The sequence below is a fragment of the Solanum pennellii genome, chromosome 6 (genome assembly GCF_001406875.1).
Source record: "Solanum pennellii chromosome 6, SPENNV200".
In the NCBI taxonomy this organism is placed as follows: Eukaryota; Viridiplantae; Streptophyta; class Magnoliopsida; order Solanales; family Solanaceae; genus Solanum; species Solanum pennellii.
Genome location: NC_028642.1, coordinates 59,391,539 through 59,414,979, shown reverse-complemented (window position 1 = coordinate 59,414,979; position 23,441 = coordinate 59,391,539). Strand labels below are relative to the sequence as shown.

The window sequence follows — 23,441 nt, the reverse complement described above, 5'->3', positions numbered from 1 at the left end:
CTTCTTCTATGGTTTTCGCTCACTTCATTGAAGTTAGATAACACTCATAGGCGTATGCTGCACTAATAACATAAAGAGGGAAGAACCCTCTTCAACTGCGAAAACAGCGTTCAGAAATACAAACTAAAGTTGGCAAAGTGTAGACAAATGGTACATTTTACTTATATCTAAGTAAAACTTAATATATCCATTTAATTTTACATCGAACCGTCAAGGGAACGCATATACAAAACCCCCCTTCACCTCAGCAATAGCCTAAGATAACCATGCCTCAGTCCTAAACAAGATCAAACGTTCTGAATTCCACCAACCATGATTCTCCATTTCAGTTCATCTTGCACAGTAAAAATCTATAGCTTTTTGGCGCTCTTATCATACATATATATATATATTCAGTAACTGGTATACTGGATCATACCTAACTTTTACAAAACATTGTTCAAATGACATTGATCAAAATGTTTCCTAAACCCCATTTTGAGGGAGATGTTTGTGGTCATTTACAGACAGTGATGCTTCAAAAACAGAACCGTCATTTGAACGGGTAGAGCCGTCTCTACCATACTTATGTCCCTTCTTCTTTTTCGCCTTCTCAGCCCATTCCATAAGACATGCTTGAACATGATTATCGAACATCGATTTCTTATAATGACTCCCCATCTATAATTTCATGTAAAAACAATATTAGGAGAAGGACATTCAGGTTTAAGTTTCATCGATTGGTTTGAGTAAAAACTCACCTGTGTAACTAGAGCATAAAGTGGCAGTGTACTATAGCTGCATAAAACTTGAATGATTACCCTGGAAAAAGATGAAAACCACCTTCATATATGAATGTTAAGGGTCAAGAAATGCAATAAGGGGGTTGGTTTATTTGAATTCCTTTCGCTGAAAAATCACACCGTATATATGAAGTTATGAATAGAGGAAGGAGTAGTGAACTCTACCCTATGACGAGCCGTGGAATCACAAAGACATATTTTCCCATAATGCAGGAGTGAAAGCCATATTGGAACTACAAAGATTAAAAAAAAAAAAAACATGAAATTAGGAAAGGAACATTGAAAAAAATGTATTGAACACTGAATTAGAATGGTGTTGATTAATGACTTACCAAAATCCAGAAGAAAAATGCTATTTCAAAAGCATTTTGGAAGAGAATAAAATGTATAAAGAAGAGGATGATTTGAGGGTTATCGAACCAAAAGTGATTATCAGATGGTGTTACAACCAATTCGCCTTCTATAGCTACATGTTTCTCAGCAATTTCATGAGCTAACTGTAGAATCACATGCTCCAACTTTGTTCCCACAGAGAGCAGAAGCTGAAAAACACACACGAAATGAAGAACGAAAAAGGCAACATAAAATCAACTTAGCTTCCTGCTGCTTAAGTCCTACCATTTTATTATGACTTGAATATGGGTGCAGATTACCCTTGAACTATTTTTACTAACAAAAAAAAGAGCCTAAATTGATAGCTCTCACGAGAAGTGATCGTGTGCTGAACGTTAATTCATAGATTTGGAGACTGAAAGAGTGAAAACTATACAAGTGAAATTCATGACAGGGTCACTCACAATAAAAGGAAAGAAAGCAATCCAGAAATATGTATGCCAACCTGCACAAGCATAGTGATGTATCAATCTTCACATCACAATAAACGAAACTATCCTCTAAACGAAAGCACAAAGCACAATAGCATTGTAGTAGGCTCTAGCATGAAATCGTAGCAGTGTGGCAAGGTGAACAAGTTTGAGCTGGGATATACCGTTAATGTTTAGCAACAAGAAGAGGATTACGAATATCCAGAGATACCAACTGCAAAACAAACAAAAACAAAGAGCGACAAGTTCATTTGAAGAACCAGCAGTGAGAAACTACATTCTAAGAAAATGTTCAAGAGCTTTAGCATCATTCTATCACTTGCCTGATACCAACAACTGTCCTAAAATCGTCTTCCAGTGCACGTATCATGTACCTATGAAAATTGAATCTTGGATTTCCCTTGCAATGTGTCTACACAAGGAATATGCTTTTACTAATATTATGTATAAACCAAGTAAAAATCACTACATTGTAAAACAGTCTCTATCTAACAACTATGGCAAATGAACATAGTTACCATAATGAATCCCAAACGAAGCGCTCTGTAGTCTGATTCGTTGACAGAAGCGTAAAATTGCTTGAAGAAAGAACGCTGAAAATTTTCACTAAAACACAGTAAGTTAGATAATTAATACCAATACGAATCAGAGAAAGAAGGTGATCATATGAGTCTATCGCGAGTCATTTGAGAAAGATTCCATATTGTTCGCGGAGAATGGGGAGGGGGAAGTTCTTACCACCCAACCCAAAATGGCTGATTGTGTACCCATACCCTGAAACCGATTCCTGATGAAATCATGTTCATATACATGAGTAACTGTTGGCTTCAAATGAGCTGCAAAATGGAATACCAATATTACTAGTAGCTTTACATTTCAACCGTTTACTTAATTCCTTTCCTATTTAGTCATACCATCTTCGGATTCATTATCATCTTTTACGATTGCATCCTCCCATTGCTTCCATTGACGTATCTAGGCCATTATTAAAACATTCACAAACAATGAATCAGCCCGAAAGACAAAGTAAAAGAAACTCAAGCAGAAAAGCTTAGTAACTCTCACCTTTGCTCCTCCAAATACAATAGTCAAAACAGAGAATGTCACATGCACAATAGCTAGGACAAATATAAAAACATGAAGGTGATGCAACGCCTCAAGAGATAGTAACGGAACCGTATTCTGTAAAAACAACGAAAATATTTATATAAGAAGTAAACACCAATGTTTGAAGTCATATTGTCAAATATAAAACGAAAAAAGTGCAGCCAAAGTTACTGGATTCTGCCAAACTCGTAACTTGCAAACTAACAAGAAACAGATATAACAGAACATCGCCAACACAAAGTATATAGCTGGAAGTTAAGAGCAATGGCTTAAGTACTTTATGACGGCAGTAACCCTCAGCTGAAATTGTTTCTTCTTCAAGCAAATGCCGTAGATGGTGAGGACCAGCATGATAGTGAACCGCCTGATTGTTAACCTGAGGCTCTTCGTGAGGCGGAGGTGGAGTTGGAGGTGAAAATGAAGTATGCTCCAACGATAACGCACAGGGAAGTAAGTGTGTTACAACATGAGGAGGCACGCAGATTTCAACAATACGACTTTGAAATACTGTTAACAGCAGAGAAATAAACCCCAACAGCATCAACTCTGCACATAATACACATTCACAAAATAGTTCATATATAAATACAACCTTAATGGATCAATGTTGTATATTTTCGAACCTTCTTTAACTTTCTGTAGGGCTTCATACAGATGCTTTTGTTTCTTCTTCTTCAGACGCTGCACCGAGCCAGAGATTTCGTTAAGAATGTTCAAAGTTCAATACATATATATATGTATGAAAATAATTTTGACCTATATACCTAATTAATAAAGTATAATTTTCCTATGAAGTATGTTTAACGGACCATCTTTAACTCTATGTTGCTAAGCTACATATTGGTTGCATATATAATAAAATAATGAAACTTGAACAAACCAACAACGATCAATAATAACAATCACATTTCAAAGCCTAAACAAGTTGAAATCCGCTATATGAATTCCTTATACCATTCCACTTGTAAACCGTTTCATAACATGGCGAAATTGAAAAGGAAAAATAAAATGATGGAATCTTAGTCAAATGTTGAAAATCAATTTTTTTTTTCCTTTGCCCTTGTGGTGAACACTATATGTAAAAAACCACATTAGACTTGTCCTATGCGACAAATTCAACTCAGAAGTCATTGAGAAGGATCGATCCCAGGTGGATAATTATTCTCCAAACCAACTAAGTCATCCAGAAATAGAGAGAAAACAAAGACATTATATTTCATAAAGATCCTGTTTTTATTATTGTTATATATATACCTTGCCAGCGTAATGGATGAGACGTTCAACAAGAAGAGAAATAGAAACAATGACTGTGCATACAGCAGCAACCACCCATGTTGGTGTATATTCCAATGACCCTTCTTCCTCTCCACCTCCCTCCATATATTATTATTATTTTTTTCTCCTGTTTAAGTTTTGGTAAATTATTTCATGGATTAGGCAAATATGATAAAAATTAATTAATGAAATGAAACAGAGAAAAATGAAATCACACCCACAATAAATTGGGGGAGTCATTATGAAATGATTGATGATCAAGAAAAAAGAGATGAAGAGTTTGGAAGAAAATTGCCAAAAAAAAACTATATTTTCCCAACGACGTGGTTTGCATAAATGATGTTTCATGTGTTATATTAATTTCATTGTCATGAAATGATGTTAATGTGTGTCTCTCCTTTTATTAGGTTTATAAAGGTAGGTATAAATAATATTACATTATATAATATTTAACTTTACGTTTATTCCAAAATAAATCACACACGAAAAATTATTTTTCAAACTCTAGCTTTTGATAACGTGAAAAAAAAAAAGGCTATGGATGTGTAGTGGCCAAATTTGAATATGACTAATGTTTTCTATTTCCATCATTATAATTAGGGATACTAAATTTTATGGATCGCACAAAATTAAATATTATGATGTGTTTAAACCTATAAATTGCGAAAAACTTGGTTACTACATTTTAACAGAATCGAAGCGAATAATGTATAATAAACTTTGATGATTAGTGATTTATATCATAAATTGATGATTTTTCTAACAATACCCAACATTATAAAATTGAAAATAGAGTGAAGATGCAAATAACATTTTGGGATTGTGAGTTAAAATTTAAGAAATTGGATTCAATAATAAATGGTAGTGTACTAGAATACGAGATATTTATGGATGTTTGAGAAAATAATATAATATTTTATGTCATATCAACTTATCATGATTCAAGAAAAAAAAATTTATCTTAAAAAAATTATTTTATGAAAAAGATATCTCCACATAATAATTGATTGAATAACAAAGAACAAAATATGATAATATGAGATTCATGTTAATCATACCACGCCAAGCCGTCAATATGGTCAAGACACATGGTTCTGACTAGCCCATAGGCCATGCTAGTTTTGAAATGGTGGCCTCACAACTCTAGGCCCCTGTTTAAACCAAAGTTGTTGTTTTTTTTGTTGTTTTTTTTAATTATAATTTGTTATTTTCTTATTAGAAAAAATAAAAATCTCATTTCTATTAATTTTTTCTCCATAATATATTTAAAAATAAAAAATAAATATACTTCTTCAAGACCTTATTTTTTTTCAAAAAAAAGATTTAGTAATTTTTGTATATGCTCTAAAAAAAAATTTAAAAAGTGTCTTACATAACCAATATATTATAAAGATATGCCACAATAACTCTCTTTTTTTAAATCTACAAAGAGATTTTACTTTCAAGATTGACTCATTAGAAAAATGAAAAAAAAAAAAACAAAAACAGAGGGATGGTCGTAGCAACAGGAAAAATTTAAGTAAGGGAAATAGAGAAAAATGTGTGTAATGTATTTGTGAATAAAATAATATACTGTTATGAGTATGATATAATAATATTTTTTATAAAATATTAATCATCTCTTGATTTAAATAGTAGCCGTTGATTTTTTCGTATGTCATGACTCATGAGTCTTCAATTCAAGTAAAAAATTGAGGAAATGGAGAGGAGTTAGACTCCAAAAATAAATAAATAATAAAAAATTACAATATTCTTTTATTTAAAAAAAATTGGTCTTGAAGAAGTTTATTGCCTTGGTTTGGATAAATAATAATAAATAATCTAATTGAGGTGGACTCTTTATATTATCCAATAGGAGAGTGACAGATTGTTTTTTATGAACAAAAAAAACCTATAGTAGGTCAAGTGTGCTTAAAGTTGACAACAATGCCAAATAGGGACACAATGGAACTCAATATGATAGCCAAAATCAGTTTGTTAAACATGGCTTAGTTCATAATTTAGATCAAACACCTTTTTACATCTAAAATCCAGAATCACTTTACAATGGCAGGTAACACCACATCTTGGGAATCATAATCATGAGATGATAGTTTCATTCACTGTCACTTTTTAGACTTGGAGACTTTGAATATGTGCTCCTTGAAGTATTTGAGTTCAGCTATACTCTCCTTAATGTCATCCATAGCTCTGTGCTTGTTTTGCTTTTTAGGAGCCTTCCTGTTGTCTAATTCAAAGTAGCAGCAACATATAACATGTAAAACTCCCCAACCGAACCGATATATTCACTGGAAAGATCAGATAAACCTAAAAATGCAGTATAGTTTTACCTCTTGGATACCAACGAAAACACAGTGCCTTTACGCTGCTGACGTCAACAAGTACATGCGAAAACAAACTTGCCAAATTTGGCATGAACTTCTGTAACAAATAAATTCGAAAGAGAAGAGTAAATAACTGGTGATGTTATATATATGCCTCAACGTTGGAAGGCTGACTATAGAAAGAAATATAGAATAATCCTGAGGTTCAGTGGAATGACCACCTAAATGATATAGTACGCACAGGCGTCTATTTGTAGAATAGTTCCTCGAAATGGTATCTATAGATTCAGACAAACACACAATATACCTTCAGAAAAAGAAGATCCGTATAGATTGAATTTCCTGCGAGCAGTGGTGTATAAGTCCTTATATTTCTCTTGACAAATTCAACAACCTGCACGATGCGAGGGAAAAAGGAATATTAATCCAAGAAGCCAACTTGTAGAATCCAGGGCTCATGAGAAATGTATGTGAATAACATGCCATCTTATTAGGCAAAAGGGCGAAGAAAGGTGTGGATGTCTGTGGGTTCTTTTAAATCCAGAATTGTCATGCAGCTCAATCATGGCAACAATATCAAACATATAGCTAAAAACTTGGTATGTGATAACATTCTAAATCTAAATTCATTTGAATAAATCATATGATCCTCTTAGTCTGAAAGCAAAGGATACTGCCCATGACAGAAGCATATTAGAAACTCTCCGAGGATTGTCTTAAAAATTTGTCAAACAAGCTTAAAGAACATTTTTTGGGCTTATTAAAGGGAATACGATACCTGCTTCTCGGCTTCTTCTTCAGTGATGGTACTCTCGAGCACCTTCTGAGTCAAACCTAAATCACATTAAGTTTCATCTTTGAACTAACATTAGAATCAACAAAATGTACTCTATAATGAAATGCTAGTCGTATTTCTCATAAGACAATTTTAGAACCTCATGCATACACATTAAGCCACTTACCACTCGCTGCATGATGGCTCTGACACCATTCTCCCATATTGTCCAGACACTCCTTGGTTTGATGTATAACTAAATCAGGACCCTATTTTTGAAAGCACAAAATGAATTCCTGTTGGTAGAAGGATGAGAAAATATTGAAGAGATGTATAGGACGCACAAGTGATCACGCACGGCAAAATTCTAATGATAGAGAAGGGTAGACAAAATTCTGTAAATTACACAGAACGATATTACCACCCTAGAGCAAACTCAGCAAAGTGGAGAAAGAAATTTTATCAGCCAATTGGCATTATGATGATAAGTACCATATACAATACTTTAGATCTCTCCTCCTAACTTCGAATTATTTTGTAATATTCAATCATTATGATGTTAACAGAGTGCAAAACTAGAATAGAAATATGGGATAAGTTAGAAAGGTGAGACAATTTTACCTCAATTGATTTGGTCAAGTTTCCATCAGTAATTATACAAGCAATCTCCAATATCCTTTCAACTTCAATATCCAAACCTACAAAGGAAGAAATGTCAAAAGAAAATTATACTACCAAATTTTAATCTTCAAGAGTATTTTTGGAGATGTACAACGCTACAATTTTTTGATGCATCAGAATGTAAGATGAGCAAGACAATGTTTTTGTCCAGCTTATGTTTGGATCAAGTTGATTGGCCCTACAATTCTCCAGCTTACATTGAGATGTGGCCATATTCTCAATTTAATTGTATTGGCAACTCTATACTCAAGGGAATCTCATCCTCCAAGTCTATCTACTAAGCAAGTATTATGTGCCACCTAATATAATCCAAGATCCATTGTTAGTGAAACAATGATAGTTTACGGATTAAGGACCTAAGGATTCCTTGGTATCCAAGAAGAGAATTTAAAGAGAGGTGAATCTGGTACAATTATTGAATGAAAATTGGCAGAACCCATATACATTAGGACAACAGAAATATTATCTTTCAGGATAACCAATGGCAATATCTATATTTTATGCAAATAGTGATTAAGGATGTGCAAAGTATGTTAATTGATGTGCTTCAATATGTGTCTTTAAGAACCAAACCAATTTCACGAGTCATGAACTAAGAATTACCAGTCATCTCAAGGTCAATCCATACAAGTGGCAATTCGTACTCTCCTGAGTTGTCATCTTTTTCCTTGGCTTTACCTGCAGAGTTCACAAATTGTCATTTTCTCATAGTGATAGTTAAATGTTTGAGTTTCTGGTACTAAATGAATATTGAGGACTGGGTATTAACTATTATTCCCTCCTTTTCCTATTGACCATTCAATTATTGAACTATTCTTTTTCAACACACCTATTGATCTACAAAACTTAGTATGATGCAGACACATATTTACAAATTCTGCTACCCAGCCGTTACCTCTTCCATATACTGTCTCAGTTTCCCCGAGAGTTTCTGTGTCATCCTGGCTATCGGCGACATCCAAATTCAGACATGAGAAGCCATTAGAGAGTTGATTCATTTTGTGAAAGCCTTTGATCATTAAGCTCCTAAGGAATGAAAAATAGGTTAATGTTGAACGATGATGTTTTTACCTTAGGAACTAAACTAAATAGATCAAAGAAAAAACTTGTTTCTGCAAGGTGAGTACTCTAATTTCTGAGACAGATCAACTTTTTAAGAATCACTGAAAAAATCATGCTTAGTTGCACTCATCATGTCAAGTTCCAGCATAGAGAATCCAAGTTAGTAATAAAGCATAAAATATAACACAACTCCTCCCATTTTTTTTTAAACTGGTAACTTTAGTCTATATATCCACAAGTATACTACAAAAATGTGTAGTTCCCCTTCAAAAGTTTTACAACTTACTGTTAATCATGCATAGGTCTCTGGATTACTCAATGCTTCTTCTCGAGTGCACAAGAATATCCAGACAGATGGGAGAAGAATATTCACTGGCATGCTAAGAGAATTAGTCGACAAATAAAACACGAAAGAAAGGAATACGAACAGCAGCAAACCCTTGGCATCACTTTTCTATGTAAAATTATGCATATATTGTTTCAATAACCATGGTGTCCGGGTCAGCTTGCACACACCTTGACTAATTCCACATAATACCTCGCAGGCTCCCACCATCAATAAGTACCAAGTAAGTCTGTCCACCAAGATTAAGACAAATGGAAAGAAATCAGCTAGCTCTTGGGATTTGGACCTGAGAGCTAGCATGTTTTGTTTTTAAGATTTTTCTCTGCCTTTTAGAGCAGCTACATGTTACTGCTGGAACATGATTATGCTCCCTCGTAGTCACACTATTTTACCATACACTTGTTGTTTCCTTCGACAATCTATTTGAATTGATAGAAACTAAGCATTAACGTCCAACAACCATAATCCAAAGAGCACACAAAATCCCAAATGAATGAAAGGAGCTCGCTCTGCTGTCAGGAAGAGCCCTGGATCAATTGTCATTCAGCAAATGTATCACCACAAATGAAGATCTAGTATTACCAGGCGAACAAGGGTACTATAGCAAAGCCCCCTCAGAACAAGTCCAGAGGGTTCAATACGGTATGACAAAACCTATTTTGAAGGGTTACAAAAAGTTGTCCTATAAGAGACTAAGTAGAGAACAATGCTCTCTATCTTCTACTCGTATGTACATCTACTTAGTCATCAACATCTCTTTACTAAAGTCATATCATATATGACACTTCCTCATAATCCGTATTCCCATCAGCTTTCGAGTAGGTAAAGAAGTTGAAACTTAGTTACATCAGTTATTGGCTATACACACACACAAAAAAAAGAAAAAGTAAGTAATCATATGTGTGAAGCAGCTACTGCTCAAACCCTATATTTGTTTTCAAAAATCCACTCAAGATACATAAATAACTTATCAAAAATCCAGTAAACTACATTTTCTAGAATCCAAAACCCATAAACTCAAACTTTTAGCTCCGTCTCTACGTGCAGTGGTACTCTTTTTCTTATTTCTATTATCAGTACTCTGTATCTACTATCTACTACTACTAACTTAAAAAACAGTTCTTGATTCAAAAAAGTAGTATGTCATTTTATCAAACACATAATAATCATTCTGACATAAATACAAATAGTACACATAGAGCTGTGAGTACGAATAAGGCCGTTAGGAGGCGGAGGAAGGGTAGTTTACCCGCAGAGTGGTCGTCGGAGGTGGCGCTCGAACACTGTTGAGTGTTGACTGGTCAGAAAAAGACTCAAAAGTAGAGACAGTACAATAGTATTACTATTTCTTCGTTGTTTGTAAAATGGGGGAAAAGTGGGCCGTATGTCTTTTTCGGGTCATTCCCCCAAAATGTCTCTGTCCAACTTTAATTTTTGTCCTCAAATTTGATAACTTCTATTTTTTACTATTCAATATCCATTTTAATTAATAAATAAATAAAGTACATTTGATATAAAAATAACAAATATTTTTTCTCATAAACAATAAATTTAAAATTTTATACATGAATATATATATATAGATATTAAAATAACAAGTAATATTTTATGACAGACTTATATTCTATTATAATATCATGTGAGTTGTGTTACATGTTGAGAAGATATATATATATCCAAAGAAAATCAATACCATACACAAATTCTCACACACACAGATATTATATTAGTTATTGATATTTTTTCTCTAAAAAGAATAAATAATATAACAATTTTTGAATACTATAACAAATTTTGAAAATAATAAGTAAATTTTGTTTCATTACTTAACTCTTATGAAATTTGGATATTTTTCAGTTCTTTAAATTTGTTCATATTTGAGTAAACTTCTCACGTGGTACGTTTTTATATATTTTCTCACGTTTATTCACATCAAAACAACTTCAAACACAAAATATTTGAAGGTAGCTTCTCAAGGACAACAAATGATTGACTATAGACACGCATTATTTACAGTTCGAATAACAATAATTAAACGATAAAATGGTTTAGTGGATTCTTATACTTGTATCAGTTTGTATTCTGAACTCTTCTACTTATACCTTTGTCATCTGAACCCGGACACTCAATTGAAATGAGTCTTTTAAGTCCCTCATACCATGAGTGTAGCTCACTCTACTTTATGTATTTGACATATCAATCCACGTCATATATATTAATGCCATATCATAATTATTTCATAACTATTTTTTAAAAACTATTAACCAAAATTATTTAATAAAATATAAAATAATATCATTTTAATTTATTATTGACATTTCTAATTCTCCCTATTTGCACTATTTCACGACCAAAAAAAAGTCATCACCGGTGTCATCACCCTTTTTGCCAGCGAATCACATGTACTTTCTCCCTCAAGTAGTAATCTGGAGCCTCACCATGGTCAATGAAAGTTCGTACGGCCATTAAGGCATCAACAATAAACATCTCTGCAATAGCCAACGGCAAATTGGACAAATCCTGGCAATTTCTTCATAATCCCAAAACCAACAGCACCATTCTTTGTGTCCTCCACATTTCTTTCACCATTTCCTTCAAACCTTCTTCCAATTAAACTTATCTTGGCTTTATTAGATCATTCTGTGCCACCATGGACATTAGACAGTAAACATGATTTGTGCATAAAGGGTTCTTTTTCTTGGAATTTGTGCATATTAGATCTAAAGCCTTTGAACTCTTCATCAGTACCCAAGAATGCCCCTGTTTGCGTTTTTTGTTGTTGTAAACACCAAGAATTCGAGAATTGTGAATAAACGGAGGAACTTGCTCGTTACACCTCCATACACGGATTGAAGCAAACCTCTCGCCTCTCTAAATTTTTATCCCCAAAAACTCCAACATCAATGGAGACTCTCAAGATTTCATCAATTATCTTACTTGTGCAACTTTCTTCCTCACCCGTCTTCATCAACATCGCACATTATCACTATTTTTATATCTCCCTCCAAAGTTACGACAATCTAAGCCACGGCACAACCAGATCTGGCCACCGTATGATCAAAGCTGGCCAAACTTTTTGTAAGAGGCACGTCTTTCTTGTTCTTGTAAACTTCTAGAAGAGCTAACTTTTGCTTCTGTGAGATGACAGTCAAAACCTGTGCAACTGACAACCTTACCACCTTGATTTTGAATAACTTGTTAGGAGCACCACCGGTGACCTTTGCAACACAAAGAAGAGCAAGCTCCACCTTCAGATTCTTCAACTGAGCCAAAAGATCTGTCTTCGACTTATTCCTCAACTCATGAACCTTTATTCTCGCCGTGATTGCTGCTCCTTTGAGGTTACTGCTGAGATGCGGATGGAGATTGAGAAGCAATTAAAGATATGTAACTTCAAAACCTTTTATAGGACTAAAATTATGTTACGATGATCTCAAAATTAAATCGTCACACATTAATTCACTTGGAAATAATTTCATACACTATTGTATCACTAATGTTTAAATGAAAATGCATACAAATAAGTAACTTCCTAATTTTATCTTTCAAATTTTATAAAGTTTACCATAATTGCATACAAAATATTTTTTTTACATAGTTTCATGATAATTTATTAAATATATCATATATTATTATTATACTAACGATAGTTTTCAACGTAGTCTTTTTGCGAATCCACTTTCATTTTTTACGAATCAATCTTCTCATTTTTTGATCATCTTATTATTGTTATGCTTTATTTAAATTATAATTATATTTATATTTTAAAAAAACTCTTTATTCTCATAAAAGAAAAACAAAGATAAAAAATAATATGATATACCCATCACATTTTCGGACTCCACCGAATAAAACCGGGTCGGGTTCTGCCGAATTGATTTTAGGGGTTTTGTGAGGGTTTATTTTACTTCTTGCTGTCACTGAACTCTCTCCTTCTCCCCTATATCTCTCAGGCGAAAGAGAGGACTTTTCACATTTTCCTTTATTTACACAATGGCCACTCTCGTCCCTCCGGCAGCTACAGATTTTCCGGCAGGCTCAAAGCCGACGGTGACCGAACCGGAGAAAGTCGATTACTTCAACTTGCCTTGTCCTATTCCTTATGAAGAAATCCACCGTGAAGCTTTAAGTTAGTATTGTACTTCATCTCTTGTTTGATCATTGTGTTTATTTTTCATTCCATTATTTTTATCTGACTTGATTTGTATTGGAATTTAATTGACGCGACTAGAGTGAAATGGATTTGAAAGATTAATAGCAGCGACCCTAACTAGTTTTGGATTGAGACGAAGTAGTTGTGATCTTTTGTTCCAACTTGCTGCAGATTGTTTACTGTATAGCTAGGCTGAAATGCAATTGAAGCCTTTAGTTTTAGCTACATTATTTTGTTAATCCAATTGATAATATCAGATAGGCAGTATCAACTCCAGACGATGTGTAGTTTCTTGATTTGAAGTTTTGGTGCGTGGGTTTTGGACGGCGTAAGGGAACAAAGGGTCTGCCTCGTCTGAAGGAAGGTCAGGTGCGCGGCTAGGAGCTCGCCTTTTTGAAGTGCGGTGCCAATTAATATAAAAAAATTAAAATAATTAATTCCATATATAAATAATCAAAATTTCAATCAATTGCAATAATATATTTGCAAATATTTCATTAAAAACTGAGAATAGATAGTATATACTAAAAGTCTAGAACTTGAATGAGAATAATACAGAACAGAAGTCAAAACAATAAAAAAAAAAGGGTAGAAGTAACTTCGAAGTAGGGAGAAGAAGAAGCAAAAAGAAATAGGGGAAGAAGACTTTTGAAGAAGAAATTAGAAGTAGAAATAAGTATTGATTGGACTTTGGAGTCACTGGAAAAAATCTGGCTGGTCGCCAGAGAAGTCTAGTTGAGTCGACTGGTTGGAATCGCTGTTGCAGTCTAAGAGTGCAACTATACAAATTTGAAAAAAAAAACCCTAAAATACCTTTAACTTTTAAAATCCTAAATTAGTTGCCTTTTTTTAAAAGATTATATGAAAGCAACACCTTTCTCGCCATTATTGCCGTGGCGTCGTCTTTTGAAAATCGCCTTGCCTCAAAGCTAATAGGTGATGAAGGGTCACCTCGCCTTTCACAACACTCGTGCAGGGGTGCTAAAATGCTTACATAGAGAAGGGTTAAATGAGTGTGCAGACCAGTATAGGATTTGACGCAAATTTTTTAGCTTCTATTAATTTAAAGTGTCTAGATTCTGTATCAGCTAATGTTTGGAAAAAACAGAAGTGAGATCAAATTTGTCGGATTCATAGTCCACTGCAAGCTAAATTAGTATTGAACTGTTAGCAGAAGTTTTAGTGCATGTAAACACTGTTAATGGTTGGTTATTATTTTTGTTCATGTTAGTGTTGTTGCTGTCATCAATATTATGTCTCTTAAGTCATGATCTAGTTATCCAGTGTCTGGCCTGCCTAGGAGCTCCCACCCTTTTTGCTCCCTTAGTGACTCAAATTCACAACCTTCGGGTTGGAAGTGACTGCTGCTTAGCATTCGAGCAACTCCCTCTTGGATGTGTCAATTAATGCATGTCTTACCTTGGCAGTGTCTTTAAAGCCTGAGCTTTTTGAAGGGATGCGCTTTGACTTTACCAGAGGACTTAATCAGAGGTTTTCACTCAGTCACAGGTAGATTTGGCATTTCTAGAGACACATATCAGATGTATTACTATGCTTTCCCCATTCTTAAATGGAGAGGGATATTTTCTCAATTATGAAAGAAATCTGCTTCTGTTTCTGTTAGTGTTTTCATGGGGCCCACGGAACTTCCTACTCAGTCTACAGATGTAGTCAAAATTCCAACTGCTCACTATGAGTTTGGTGCCAACTTTATTGATCCAAAGGTGTGTATTTGATACTATCCCTATCTAGTGTCTGAAATCCACATGATTATCTGAGTGTTGGAGCAATGACTGTTTCCTGCAGATGATGCTTTTTGGGAGAGTAATGACAGATGGTAGGGTGAATGCAAGAGTGAGGTGTGAGTTGTCTGAGAATCTTGCAATGAAGGCTAATGGCCAGGTATGTGTATTTGATTGCTTACCTTTGATAGTGTTGGTAAGCAATTAATATATATCAAGAATAAGCCATATAACTCATATTTTTCTACTTATCAGCTAACGGGTGAGCCGCACATGTCGCATGGCATGGTTAATTTTGATTACAAGGTACTTTTCTTTACTCTTATGCATAAAACTCAATGCATGCAAGTCATTGGATTTAATTCATGCTTTCGGTTGGAATGTAATGTGGCATTCTATTTCTGATCAAGTCATCCCATACTATGCACAAACTACGGTATAGCCTAGATGACTTAGGAAGACTAACGTTGCGTATTCTTGTCTTTTTTTGTTTGTTAAGGGTAAAGACTACAGAACACAGTTTCAATTGGGGAATGGTGCATTATTTGGAGCCAGCTACATCCAGGTAAACAATCAAGACTTGCAACTCTGCAAATTAGCCAATAAAATACATCATTAAAAGCACTAATATTTTCAAAAGTAAATGGCCTTGTCTCTGGTCATTTGCAGGAAAAACCAATTTAAAGGTTTCACACATTTATGTCCACAAGTTACATGAAATATCTTGAAGTTTCAAACAGAGTCAATTTTGATTCAAGCAGGGAATACCACAATTTCACAAAATTGGAATACAGCGTTAGAGGGTTCGTGTATCAGGGCTAGAGTAACAGTATGAATAAATATCACGCTGGCAAATGGGAGTAAGACCTAGCAAGATTGGGAGATAGAGAAAGAATAATCATCAGGGTAGTTTCGTCTAGTGTCAGCGAGAGATAAATATCTTGTAGTGTCTCTATTTGATAAAAATAATTTCATGTTGTGTGTCAAAAAATAGATCATCTGGGAAAAAGCAAAGAAGAGAAAAAACCTTGTGACTAATGCCAGTTCAAACACTACCTCCGATGCCCAACTTTATAATAACCGAGATATCTTAGTTTAGATTTGGAATCTTTAAGATGTTCCTCACCATCCTCATGATCCTAAAAACTTAAGTGATGTTCATCACATGTGAATAATTCTTGTTTGAGTGATGTTCATCACATGTGAATAATACTGCATAATTTTTTGATATTTTTAGCATTAAATTAAAAGGGCTTATCTACTCAATGGCCTGGAGCTCTTGAATCAAACATAAAATAGCGATAATTTTGATAACTTTCATGGGACTTGTTACACACCAACAGCTGAAAGCAATTTGATTTTGCAGTTTTTATCACTAATATATAAGCAGAATGATTTTTTTCTAGTGCTTCCTTCGATTGTGGTTGGAGTTCATTTTACTTACTTTTTGGGTGTATGTCACATACATTATATTTATTTCAACTTCTTGATCAATCAATGTATACCTTTATATCTTTTGCAGAGTATCACTCCACATTTGTCTCTAGGTGGTGAAGTATTCTGGGCTGGTCAGCATCGGAAGTCTGGCATTGGTTATGCTGCTCGTTACAATACAGATAAGATGGTAAAGTGCTTATTATTAGATACTCCTATTAGAGTAGCATGCTCTTTAAAAACATAATAATTGGAATTTGAAGGTATTATGATAACAACAAGATATATAAATTTATGAAAGAACATTTAGAACATGAAGTTGTTAATGGGTGTGAGCGCAGAGGCGGACCAATGCGTTGGGGTTGAGGGTGCACCAGCACCGGGAAATCTAATATACATGTAATTACCTCCAAGAAGTAGAGATATATTAGTTGTGGCAGCTGCATGCGCAAATTACAGCTGGTGCGTTGGTAGAAGGCTCCATCAGTCCCTCCATATTGAGAGAAAAATCTTATGGATTGGACTAATTTTGTTTCATCGCTTGCTTATAAATAAAAGAATTGAATTGAGTTGAAATTAACCACGAATATGCTCGCTATTATGGGTCTTTATAGTCTGGTGATAGATTTTCATTTGATGTAATAGTGTGCACTTGCGGCCGTCAGATCCCGGGTCTGCCTCGATATATTTGTAGTTCAATTTTTATTAGTATTAGACAGATATTTGGGGATATCATAGTAGTGTTTTCTTCTCTTTTAGAGGCATTTGCCAGCAACTTAAATCGACCTGGCATATTTTATATCCTTGTGATTTGTTCCCGTAAATGATTGTGTTTTTATCGTGCCAATCAGGTGTTCTGGAATGTAATCATGGTCTAATGATTGACACATGCTTGTTAGGAAAATATTTGATCTATTCTTTTAAAAAGGAAACTACTTGTTGTATTTCCTTTTCTAGCCCTGCTATCCCTTTTACTCCTATTAGTTAATTTCCTGTGTTTGTTTACATAGTCATCATGCTTAAAAGTTGATGGACTTCAATTTTTACCAGTAGGTATTTTGGTCTCTTTTAAAAGGGTTCAACTAGTAAGCGCCTTTGAAAGAAATCTCTGGAAATGTTGAGGCCATTGTTGGCATCTCCCTATTATCTGTATTATAAACTCCTTTAAATTTAAAAGGTTTTCTGGAAAGCAAATTGCTTTATATTTGTAGCTTGTCTTAATATTTTTGTGATACAGAATTTCATGGAATCGACACTGGTTCTTCTCTTCCTTTATGAAACATATTTAAGGAGTTTACAGTAGCACCTTTATTCATTGTATTGTATTTTTGCTGATTTCGCCAGAATTTAATATTTATGGTTTTTGCTTAATGAGTGTTACAACTTGCTTGGTTGATTCAATTTTTCTGTTAAGTAGTGTATGTTTCATTCTGCCTGCAGGTTGCTACAGGGCAAGTTGCTAGCACTGGAATGGTTGCACTGGGCTATGTTCAGAAAGTTTCTGAGAAGGTTTTACAATGGCAATCCCTAGTCTAGAGATAGAGTTAATGATGAGCAGGCTTGGTAATTGACTTTCTTCCATGCAGGTGTCTCTAGCATCAGACTTTATGTACAACTATATGTCCAGGGATGTAACAGCAAGTGTTGGTTATGATTACATCCTTCGGCAGGTAATTTCTGTGGTAAACAAACTGTTAGAATGTTTGCTGCAAAGCTTTGCACTTGCGAGTTGTAGTTTACTCAGTATCTATCTGTCATCTGGTTTTGATGAGTGTATTGCACTGCTGGTCTGCTGTAATTATTTGAGCTAGTTCAAATGGTGTGCATGTTTGATTCTGGCAAAATTATCTTTTAAATTTGAACTGATTAAATGCAGACTCCAAGAGATTATTTTTGCTGATTTTTGGACAGAAAACAACGTCAATATTCTCATTCCCTTCTGTAAATTTTTACACATAAGATTAGGCATTATTCTAGTTGCTACATGTATTATGATGATCACAAGATAGTTAATGTTATAAGTCTATGTTTGGACTTTCTCATGTTATTTTGGGTGCATAGCTGTAGCTGGCTCATTTATATTAAAGGTGGTCAAGATCAGTAATATTGTGTGCGTTGCAGTGTCGTCTTAGAGGAAAGATTGATTCCAACGGCTGTGTTGCTGCTTTCCTGGAAGAACGCCTGAACATGGGTCTTAATTTCATTCTTTCTGCCGAGGTAAGTGTCATATGTGCTGCAGGTCTAATCCTTTTTCTTTATATAATTTCTCTTCAACATCCACCTCTCTCTCCTCGGGTGCAGTTTTTTCCTTCTTAAGGGGATGGCATACAAATTTTAATTATGCTTTACTCTTTGAGCTTTTACTTTCAAAACAACTTTCGCGATTTTACAAGTCTCTATCTTGTGCACTTTGGCTACTCAACTGTTGTAAATCTGCTCCTGATGGTGACTGCAGATTGATCATAAAAAGAAAGATTACAAGTTCGGATTTGGGCTGACAGTGGGAGAATAGAGGAGGCAGTCAGTTTAAACAAGGATATACTTTTAATCGATCATATCCGTGGAACTAAAAGCATCTTCGGTGATTCTTCACCTCAATAAGAATCAACACATCAGTTTTATATTTTTTATTGAGAAAACATCCATGGAACATCAGGTGCTTCAACTAGCCATCATAGTTGATTTTGCAGTGTGGTAAGGGAACATTCATGGTCAAATTTAAACGGAGGGAAAAATCGTTTTATTGTTTTAATTCCTACAGTCAAAAGATATTTTAGCCCTTTTTCCTGATAGAGAGAAATATAAATTCTGATTTAGTGTTTATGGATAGTGGCATTTGCCCAGAGGCTTATCCCTACTTGAAAATTGTTTATGTAATTCTTTTGCATTCATTTCATGTTATTTGCGAAGTAAAGAGGCGTTAAAGGTGCACCATAAGGAGAAGGTTCACCATAAATACTTAGCACATAAATTATCTTTTGATTTTCAAAATTATATCGGGCTTGTGGATTAGTAAAAATGGACGGATGAAGTAATTTTTAGCTCTTTAAACCCCACCAATCACACACATCAAGGAATTGTAGATTTCATGAAAAGTTCATCAATATGCCCTGAGTTCCCACGGCGGCGTTTCAATATTGACATGGCTGTTCACCGCCTTGCCGAAGCCAAATACTTCTCCGGTATGAAAGAAATTATCGGTCATAAAAATGCACTTAACCTGTTTGACGAAATGCCACAACTAGATTGTCAACGGACTGTCTATTCCTTCAACGTCCTTTTGAAATCATGCATCAGATCAGAGAGAGTGAGATGAAATTGGCTTGCTGTTTCGTGAATAACGCGAGAAATTGTCAATTGTGCCTAATTTAACATCCTATAACCTCGCGATGAAGGCGTTTTGCAAGGCTGGTTTTGTGTATTCTGCTGTGCTTTTGATGGATAAGATTGAAAAGCATGGGGGATTAATACATTGTTAAAAGCACTTTCTGATAGTAAAAGGTTTTCTGAGGCTGAAAACTTGTGAGTTATGATGGAAAAGAGAAATATTCTTCCTGATACTTGCAGTTATGATATTAGATTACGAGGTTTACTTAAAGTTTCTGAGGTGTCAAAGGCGATTTAGTTGTTTGAGGAGATCGTTAAGAAGGGTTTCAATCAGCTACTATAATATGATAAAAGTGTATGTTGATGAAGGGAATTTGGAGCAGGCTAATATGTGGTGTATGAGAAGATGGTGCAAAATGGTTGCCTTCAAAGTTTTCAGTTTTGATTGAATTCCACTAGTAAAAATTGTTTCTAATTCATTCCCTTATGGTGCAAACCTGGTAGACCTAGGGTTCAAAGCATCATGTGATTTTTTCTCTATCTATCTAAGCGCCTAATATTCCAAAGCCAAGGAGACCACCCATCCTGTTTCATTTGATCTGAGACTCTTTAATACCCCATCTCGCACCTAAGGCTGGACATTTGGAGCGTCAGAATTTAATATGGAGTTCCAACATTGGTAAATAATACTTTGGGGTGGCCTAGTGATTTGGACTTGGAACTTCCATATTGGAGGTCTCAAGTTCGAAATTTCTTAATTCAATTTTCTTTTAGTTTGTTTCAAAAAATTAACTCCTTCTCTTTTTTTGATAATACTTTAACTTTCTATCTGCCATGTTTAAGGCTATAAGATTAAAAGTCATTTTAGTAGATATAATTTTAATTTAAAATTACAAGATTAAAAAGTGTTCTTTCTTTTCTTAAACTCCGTTTCAAATCAATTTAGGGTATACTTCTTGAGATGGAGGAAGTAATCGGGATGAGATCTAACCACGTAAAAAAAAAAAAACTTGGATTTTCATCCAGTATTGGATTCTTCGACGAGTACCTATTTTGGTGGTTGATGGCAATTGACATTTGACAATTTGTCTATAATACGTTACGTTCTTCTTTTCCTTTTCAGAATGCACACACATGGCTCTATTACGAAGAAACAATAACGATCGAGTACAGTTGTATCTATATCCATTGGCGTAAGGTCTTACTTAATTCCGTAAATCTGACTAAGCTCCACATGTCAATTTTATTCTTTTCTCCTCATATAAAAAGGAAAGAACTTAACGAAAAAACATGCAAGATCTTTCAAAGTTAGAATGTTACTTGCTCAATTAACTCGATTTGTTGACATGACAAATTTGATTTTGGCTAAGACATAAAATATATAAAAACAACACCACAAAGGACGTGTCATTTTTATTTGATGGTAGAAAAAAATTTTGTTTTTGGTTTTTATTTTGACTAACATTTTCATTTGTATTCAAATTATAAAAAGAATCAAAGTCAAAAAGCAAAAGAACCCCCGAGTCAAAGAGAGCGTGGATTAGATATAAAAAACAAAGGAAATCTGAGCCCTATTTTTTCAAAACATTAAACTGATCTTGAAAAAGATTACGTGAAATTAGACACAAAAAAGAATCAACATAAAAAATAATACAAAAATAATACGAAAGCAAAACTAGATTTATTCTTGAAACGTTATTTACTTTTTTTAATTGAGATAAAACAAAACTTTGAACCAAAAAATGCTCGAAAATATCAAGATATAATTTGGAGATGAAAGGTAGCCGTGTAAGTCAAATTTGTCATGCCTTGCCAAGCATCCTTGAAAGTAACTATTACAAACAAGTTGAATTTTTTTAATTTGAAAAAAAATGACATTCTTTGTTTGTTTGTAATACCGACTTTTTTGGTATTACTGTGTCCATATTTCAAATCTATATATATATATAAAGCTGAATCTCAGTTTGATGATGTGGCATGCCTCAATGGTCAGTATCACTATTTATCAATTTTTTCATAATTCAAATTTTTTCATCTTTTTTCTATTAAAAATCTGTTTAAAAAAAAATTCCCCTCATTATGAGCATTTAAAGCATTTAAAACATTTAATCCTTCCTTCCAAATTTAAGTTGTGTAATGGTTATAAAGGAATGTATCTACCCTTCCATTTTTTCAATCAACCGTTACTTATTTTTAATTTGTACATGTAATGACTTTTAATATGTATTAATTTTTGAGTTATTATATGTTAATTAATTTTGTGTCTTCCCATAGTCTATGTTGTTGTGCTATATATATAGATTGGATTTCTTTTTTCTTTTTATGTTGTAACTTGCTTATTCTATTTTGCTTTTAATTAGATTGTTAATCTAGCATATACTTTTTTTTTATGGTATTAATCTGATATAGATGGTTTGATGATAAGGATTTTCTTTTCCTTTTTATATTATAACTTGCTTACTCATTTTGCTCCTAATTAGATTGTTAATCTGACATTCTTTTTCTTTTTTCAGTGTTGATCATTACTGATATGGATGATTTGATGATACGGAATAAAATTTGAAGAACGTGAAATGTAATATATTTCAAGAAAAGTTGCAAATTGATTAATCTGGATATAATTTTTATTGACTAAAAAATATCTTACATAGATTGGGATTTCTTTTTTCTTTTTATGTTGTAACTTGCTTACTCTATTTTGCTTTTAGTTTGATTGTTAATCTAGCACATTCTATTTTTTTTTTACGGTATTGATCTGATATAGATAATTTGATGATAAGGAATTTTTTCATCATTTTTATGTTGTAGCTTGCTTACTCATTTGCTCCTAATTAGATTGTTAATCTGACATATTCTTCTTCTTTTTTCAGTGTTGATCATTACTGATATGGATGAATTAATGATAAGGAAAAAAATTTGAAGAACGTGAAATGCAATATATTTAAAGAAAAGTTGCGAATTGATTAATCTGGATATAATTCTTATTGACTAAAAAATATCTTATTACATATTTTTGTAATACTAAATGTGTAGACCCTGTTGAAATCTATATATATAAAATAAAGTGAAACATAGACGAATTGATGTCATACTTTCTTGTAATATTGCCATTATAATTTATCCTTATTTTTACTTTTCATTTTTTTTTCAATTTTAAATATATAATCAATCTATTAAATAAAAGGACTTATAATGGCTATGAATTTGTATATTAATATATGAGTAAATACATTTTAAATTAATTTTTTGTCTTTAAGTAATCTATTATTTTGTGCTATACATAGATCAGATGTTTATACTTTCCTAATGTAGCTTTCTTAATTTATATACCTTGCTTTCAGTTGGATTGTTAGCATGCCATATTTTTTTTAGAGTTAGATTACACATAAAGACAATTTGATGATAAATTGTTAGAATTTACAAAATGTAAAATGTTATTAATTTCAAGAACATGACGAACTAATCAATTTGAATAATTTTTTTGTTGACAAAAAGGAATCTTGTTCCATGAATATTAGTTTTTTCTACACATTCTTTTTAAAACATTTTAAATTCTCAAATTACTTATGATTATAATTCGATGAATCATAAGGTCAAAAGAAATTAAGT

At 33.5% G+C, this 23,441-nt stretch overlaps 3 protein-coding genes across 5 annotated transcripts; 1 reads left to right on the top strand and 2 right to left on the bottom strand.

Annotated features, from left to right (window-relative positions):
• Positions 1–138: 138 nt before the first annotated feature.
• Positions 139–4,301, bottom strand: LOC107022786 (MLO-like protein 1). 2 transcript variants are annotated; one of them, XM_027918036.1, is made up of 15 exons: positions 4,210–4,301; positions 3,968–4,115; positions 3,337–3,394; positions 2,991–3,259; positions 2,672–2,788; positions 2,521–2,581; positions 2,345–2,442; positions 2,125–2,199; positions 1,930–2,018; positions 1,771–1,820; positions 1,580–1,620; positions 1,115–1,324; positions 948–1,015; positions 741–801; positions 139–660 (listed from the first exon to the last, which is right to left on the bottom strand). In XM_027918036.1, exons 2-15 carry the CDS (start codon positions 4,091–4,093, stop codon positions 466–468), a joined length of 1,518 nt encoding a protein of 505 aa, XP_027773837.1. In that variant the 5' UTR covers positions 4,094–4,115; positions 4,210–4,301; the 3' UTR covers positions 139–465. The 2 variants fall into 2 exon arrangements, with proteins under 2 accessions (XP_027773837.1, XP_015078862.1); XM_015223376.2 differs by having other exon boundaries at positions 4,206–4,297.
• A 1,504-nt stretch (positions 4,302–5,805) lies between these two features.
• Positions 5,806–10,573, bottom strand: LOC107021618 (oligoribonuclease-like). 2 transcript variants are annotated; one of them, XM_015222310.2, is made up of 10 exons: positions 10,426–10,555; positions 9,117–9,202; positions 8,664–8,794; positions 8,372–8,446; positions 7,709–7,785; positions 7,275–7,356; positions 7,091–7,146; positions 6,620–6,706; positions 6,319–6,409; positions 5,806–6,215 (listed from the first exon to the last, which is right to left on the bottom strand). In XM_015222310.2, the coding sequence occupies exons 3-10, from the start codon at positions 8,785–8,787 to the stop codon at positions 6,094–6,096; spliced, it is 714 nt and encodes a 237-aa protein (XP_015077796.1). In that variant the 5' UTR covers positions 8,788–8,794; positions 9,117–9,202; positions 10,426–10,555; the 3' UTR covers positions 5,806–6,093. The 2 variants fall into 2 exon arrangements, with proteins under 2 accessions (XP_015077796.1, XP_015077795.1); XM_015222309.2 differs by lacking the exon at positions 9,117–9,202 and having other exon boundaries at positions 10,426–10,573.
• A 2,500-nt stretch (positions 10,574–13,073) lies between these two features.
• LOC107021290 (mitochondrial import receptor subunit TOM40-1-like) lies at positions 13,074–19,396 on the top strand. The gene is made up of 11 exons (XM_015221918.2): positions 13,074–13,305; positions 14,757–14,838; positions 14,954–15,053; positions 15,136–15,231; positions 15,327–15,377; positions 15,571–15,636; positions 16,594–16,695; positions 17,946–18,014; positions 18,092–18,175; positions 18,627–18,722; positions 18,961–19,396. The coding sequence occupies exons 1-11, from the start codon at positions 13,170–13,172 to the stop codon at positions 19,015–19,017; spliced, it is 939 nt and encodes a 312-aa protein (XP_015077404.1). The 5' UTR covers positions 13,074–13,169; the 3' UTR covers positions 19,018–19,396.
• The last annotated feature ends 4,045 nt before the right edge of the window (positions 19,397–23,441 follow it).

Bases quoted from the DNA above. Each gene is read 5' to 3' on its own strand.
- LOC107022786 (XM_027918036.1), bottom strand. From the start codon at position 4,093: ATGGAGGGAGGTGGAGAGGAAGAAGGGTCATTGGAATATACACCAACA. The intron at 2,582-2,671 runs GTGAGAGTTACT...ATAATGGCCTAG, and splicing joins TTGTATTTGGAGGAGCAAAG to ATACGTCAATGGAAGCAATG. The intron at 661-740 runs GTGAGTTTTTAC...ATGAAATTATAG, and splicing joins TTTATGCTCTAGTTACACAG to ATGGGGAGTCATTATAAGAA.
- LOC107021618 (XM_015222309.2), bottom strand. From the start codon at position 8,787: ATGATCAAAGGCTTTCACAAAATGAATCAACTCTCTAATGGCTTCTCA. The intron at 7,147-7,274 runs GTAAGTGGCTTA...AATGTGATTTAG, and splicing joins GAGCCATCATGCAGCGAGTG to GTTTGACTCAGAAGGTGCTC. The intron at 6,410-6,619 runs GTATATTGTGTG...TATTTGTTACAG, and splicing joins CGGATCTTCTTTTTCTGAAG to AAGTTCATGCCAAATTTGGC.
- LOC107021290 (XM_015221918.2), top strand. From the start codon at position 13,170: ATGGCCACTCTCGTCCCTCCGGCAGCTACAGATTTTCCGGCAGGCTCA. The intron at 14,839-14,953 runs GTAGATTTGGCA...TGTTTCTGTTAG, and splicing joins AGGTTTTCACTCAGTCACAG to TGTTTTCATGGGGCCCACGG. The intron at 18,723-18,960 runs GTAAGTGTCATA...TGGTGACTGCAG, and splicing joins ATTTCATTCTTTCTGCCGAG to ATTGATCATAAAAAGAAAGA.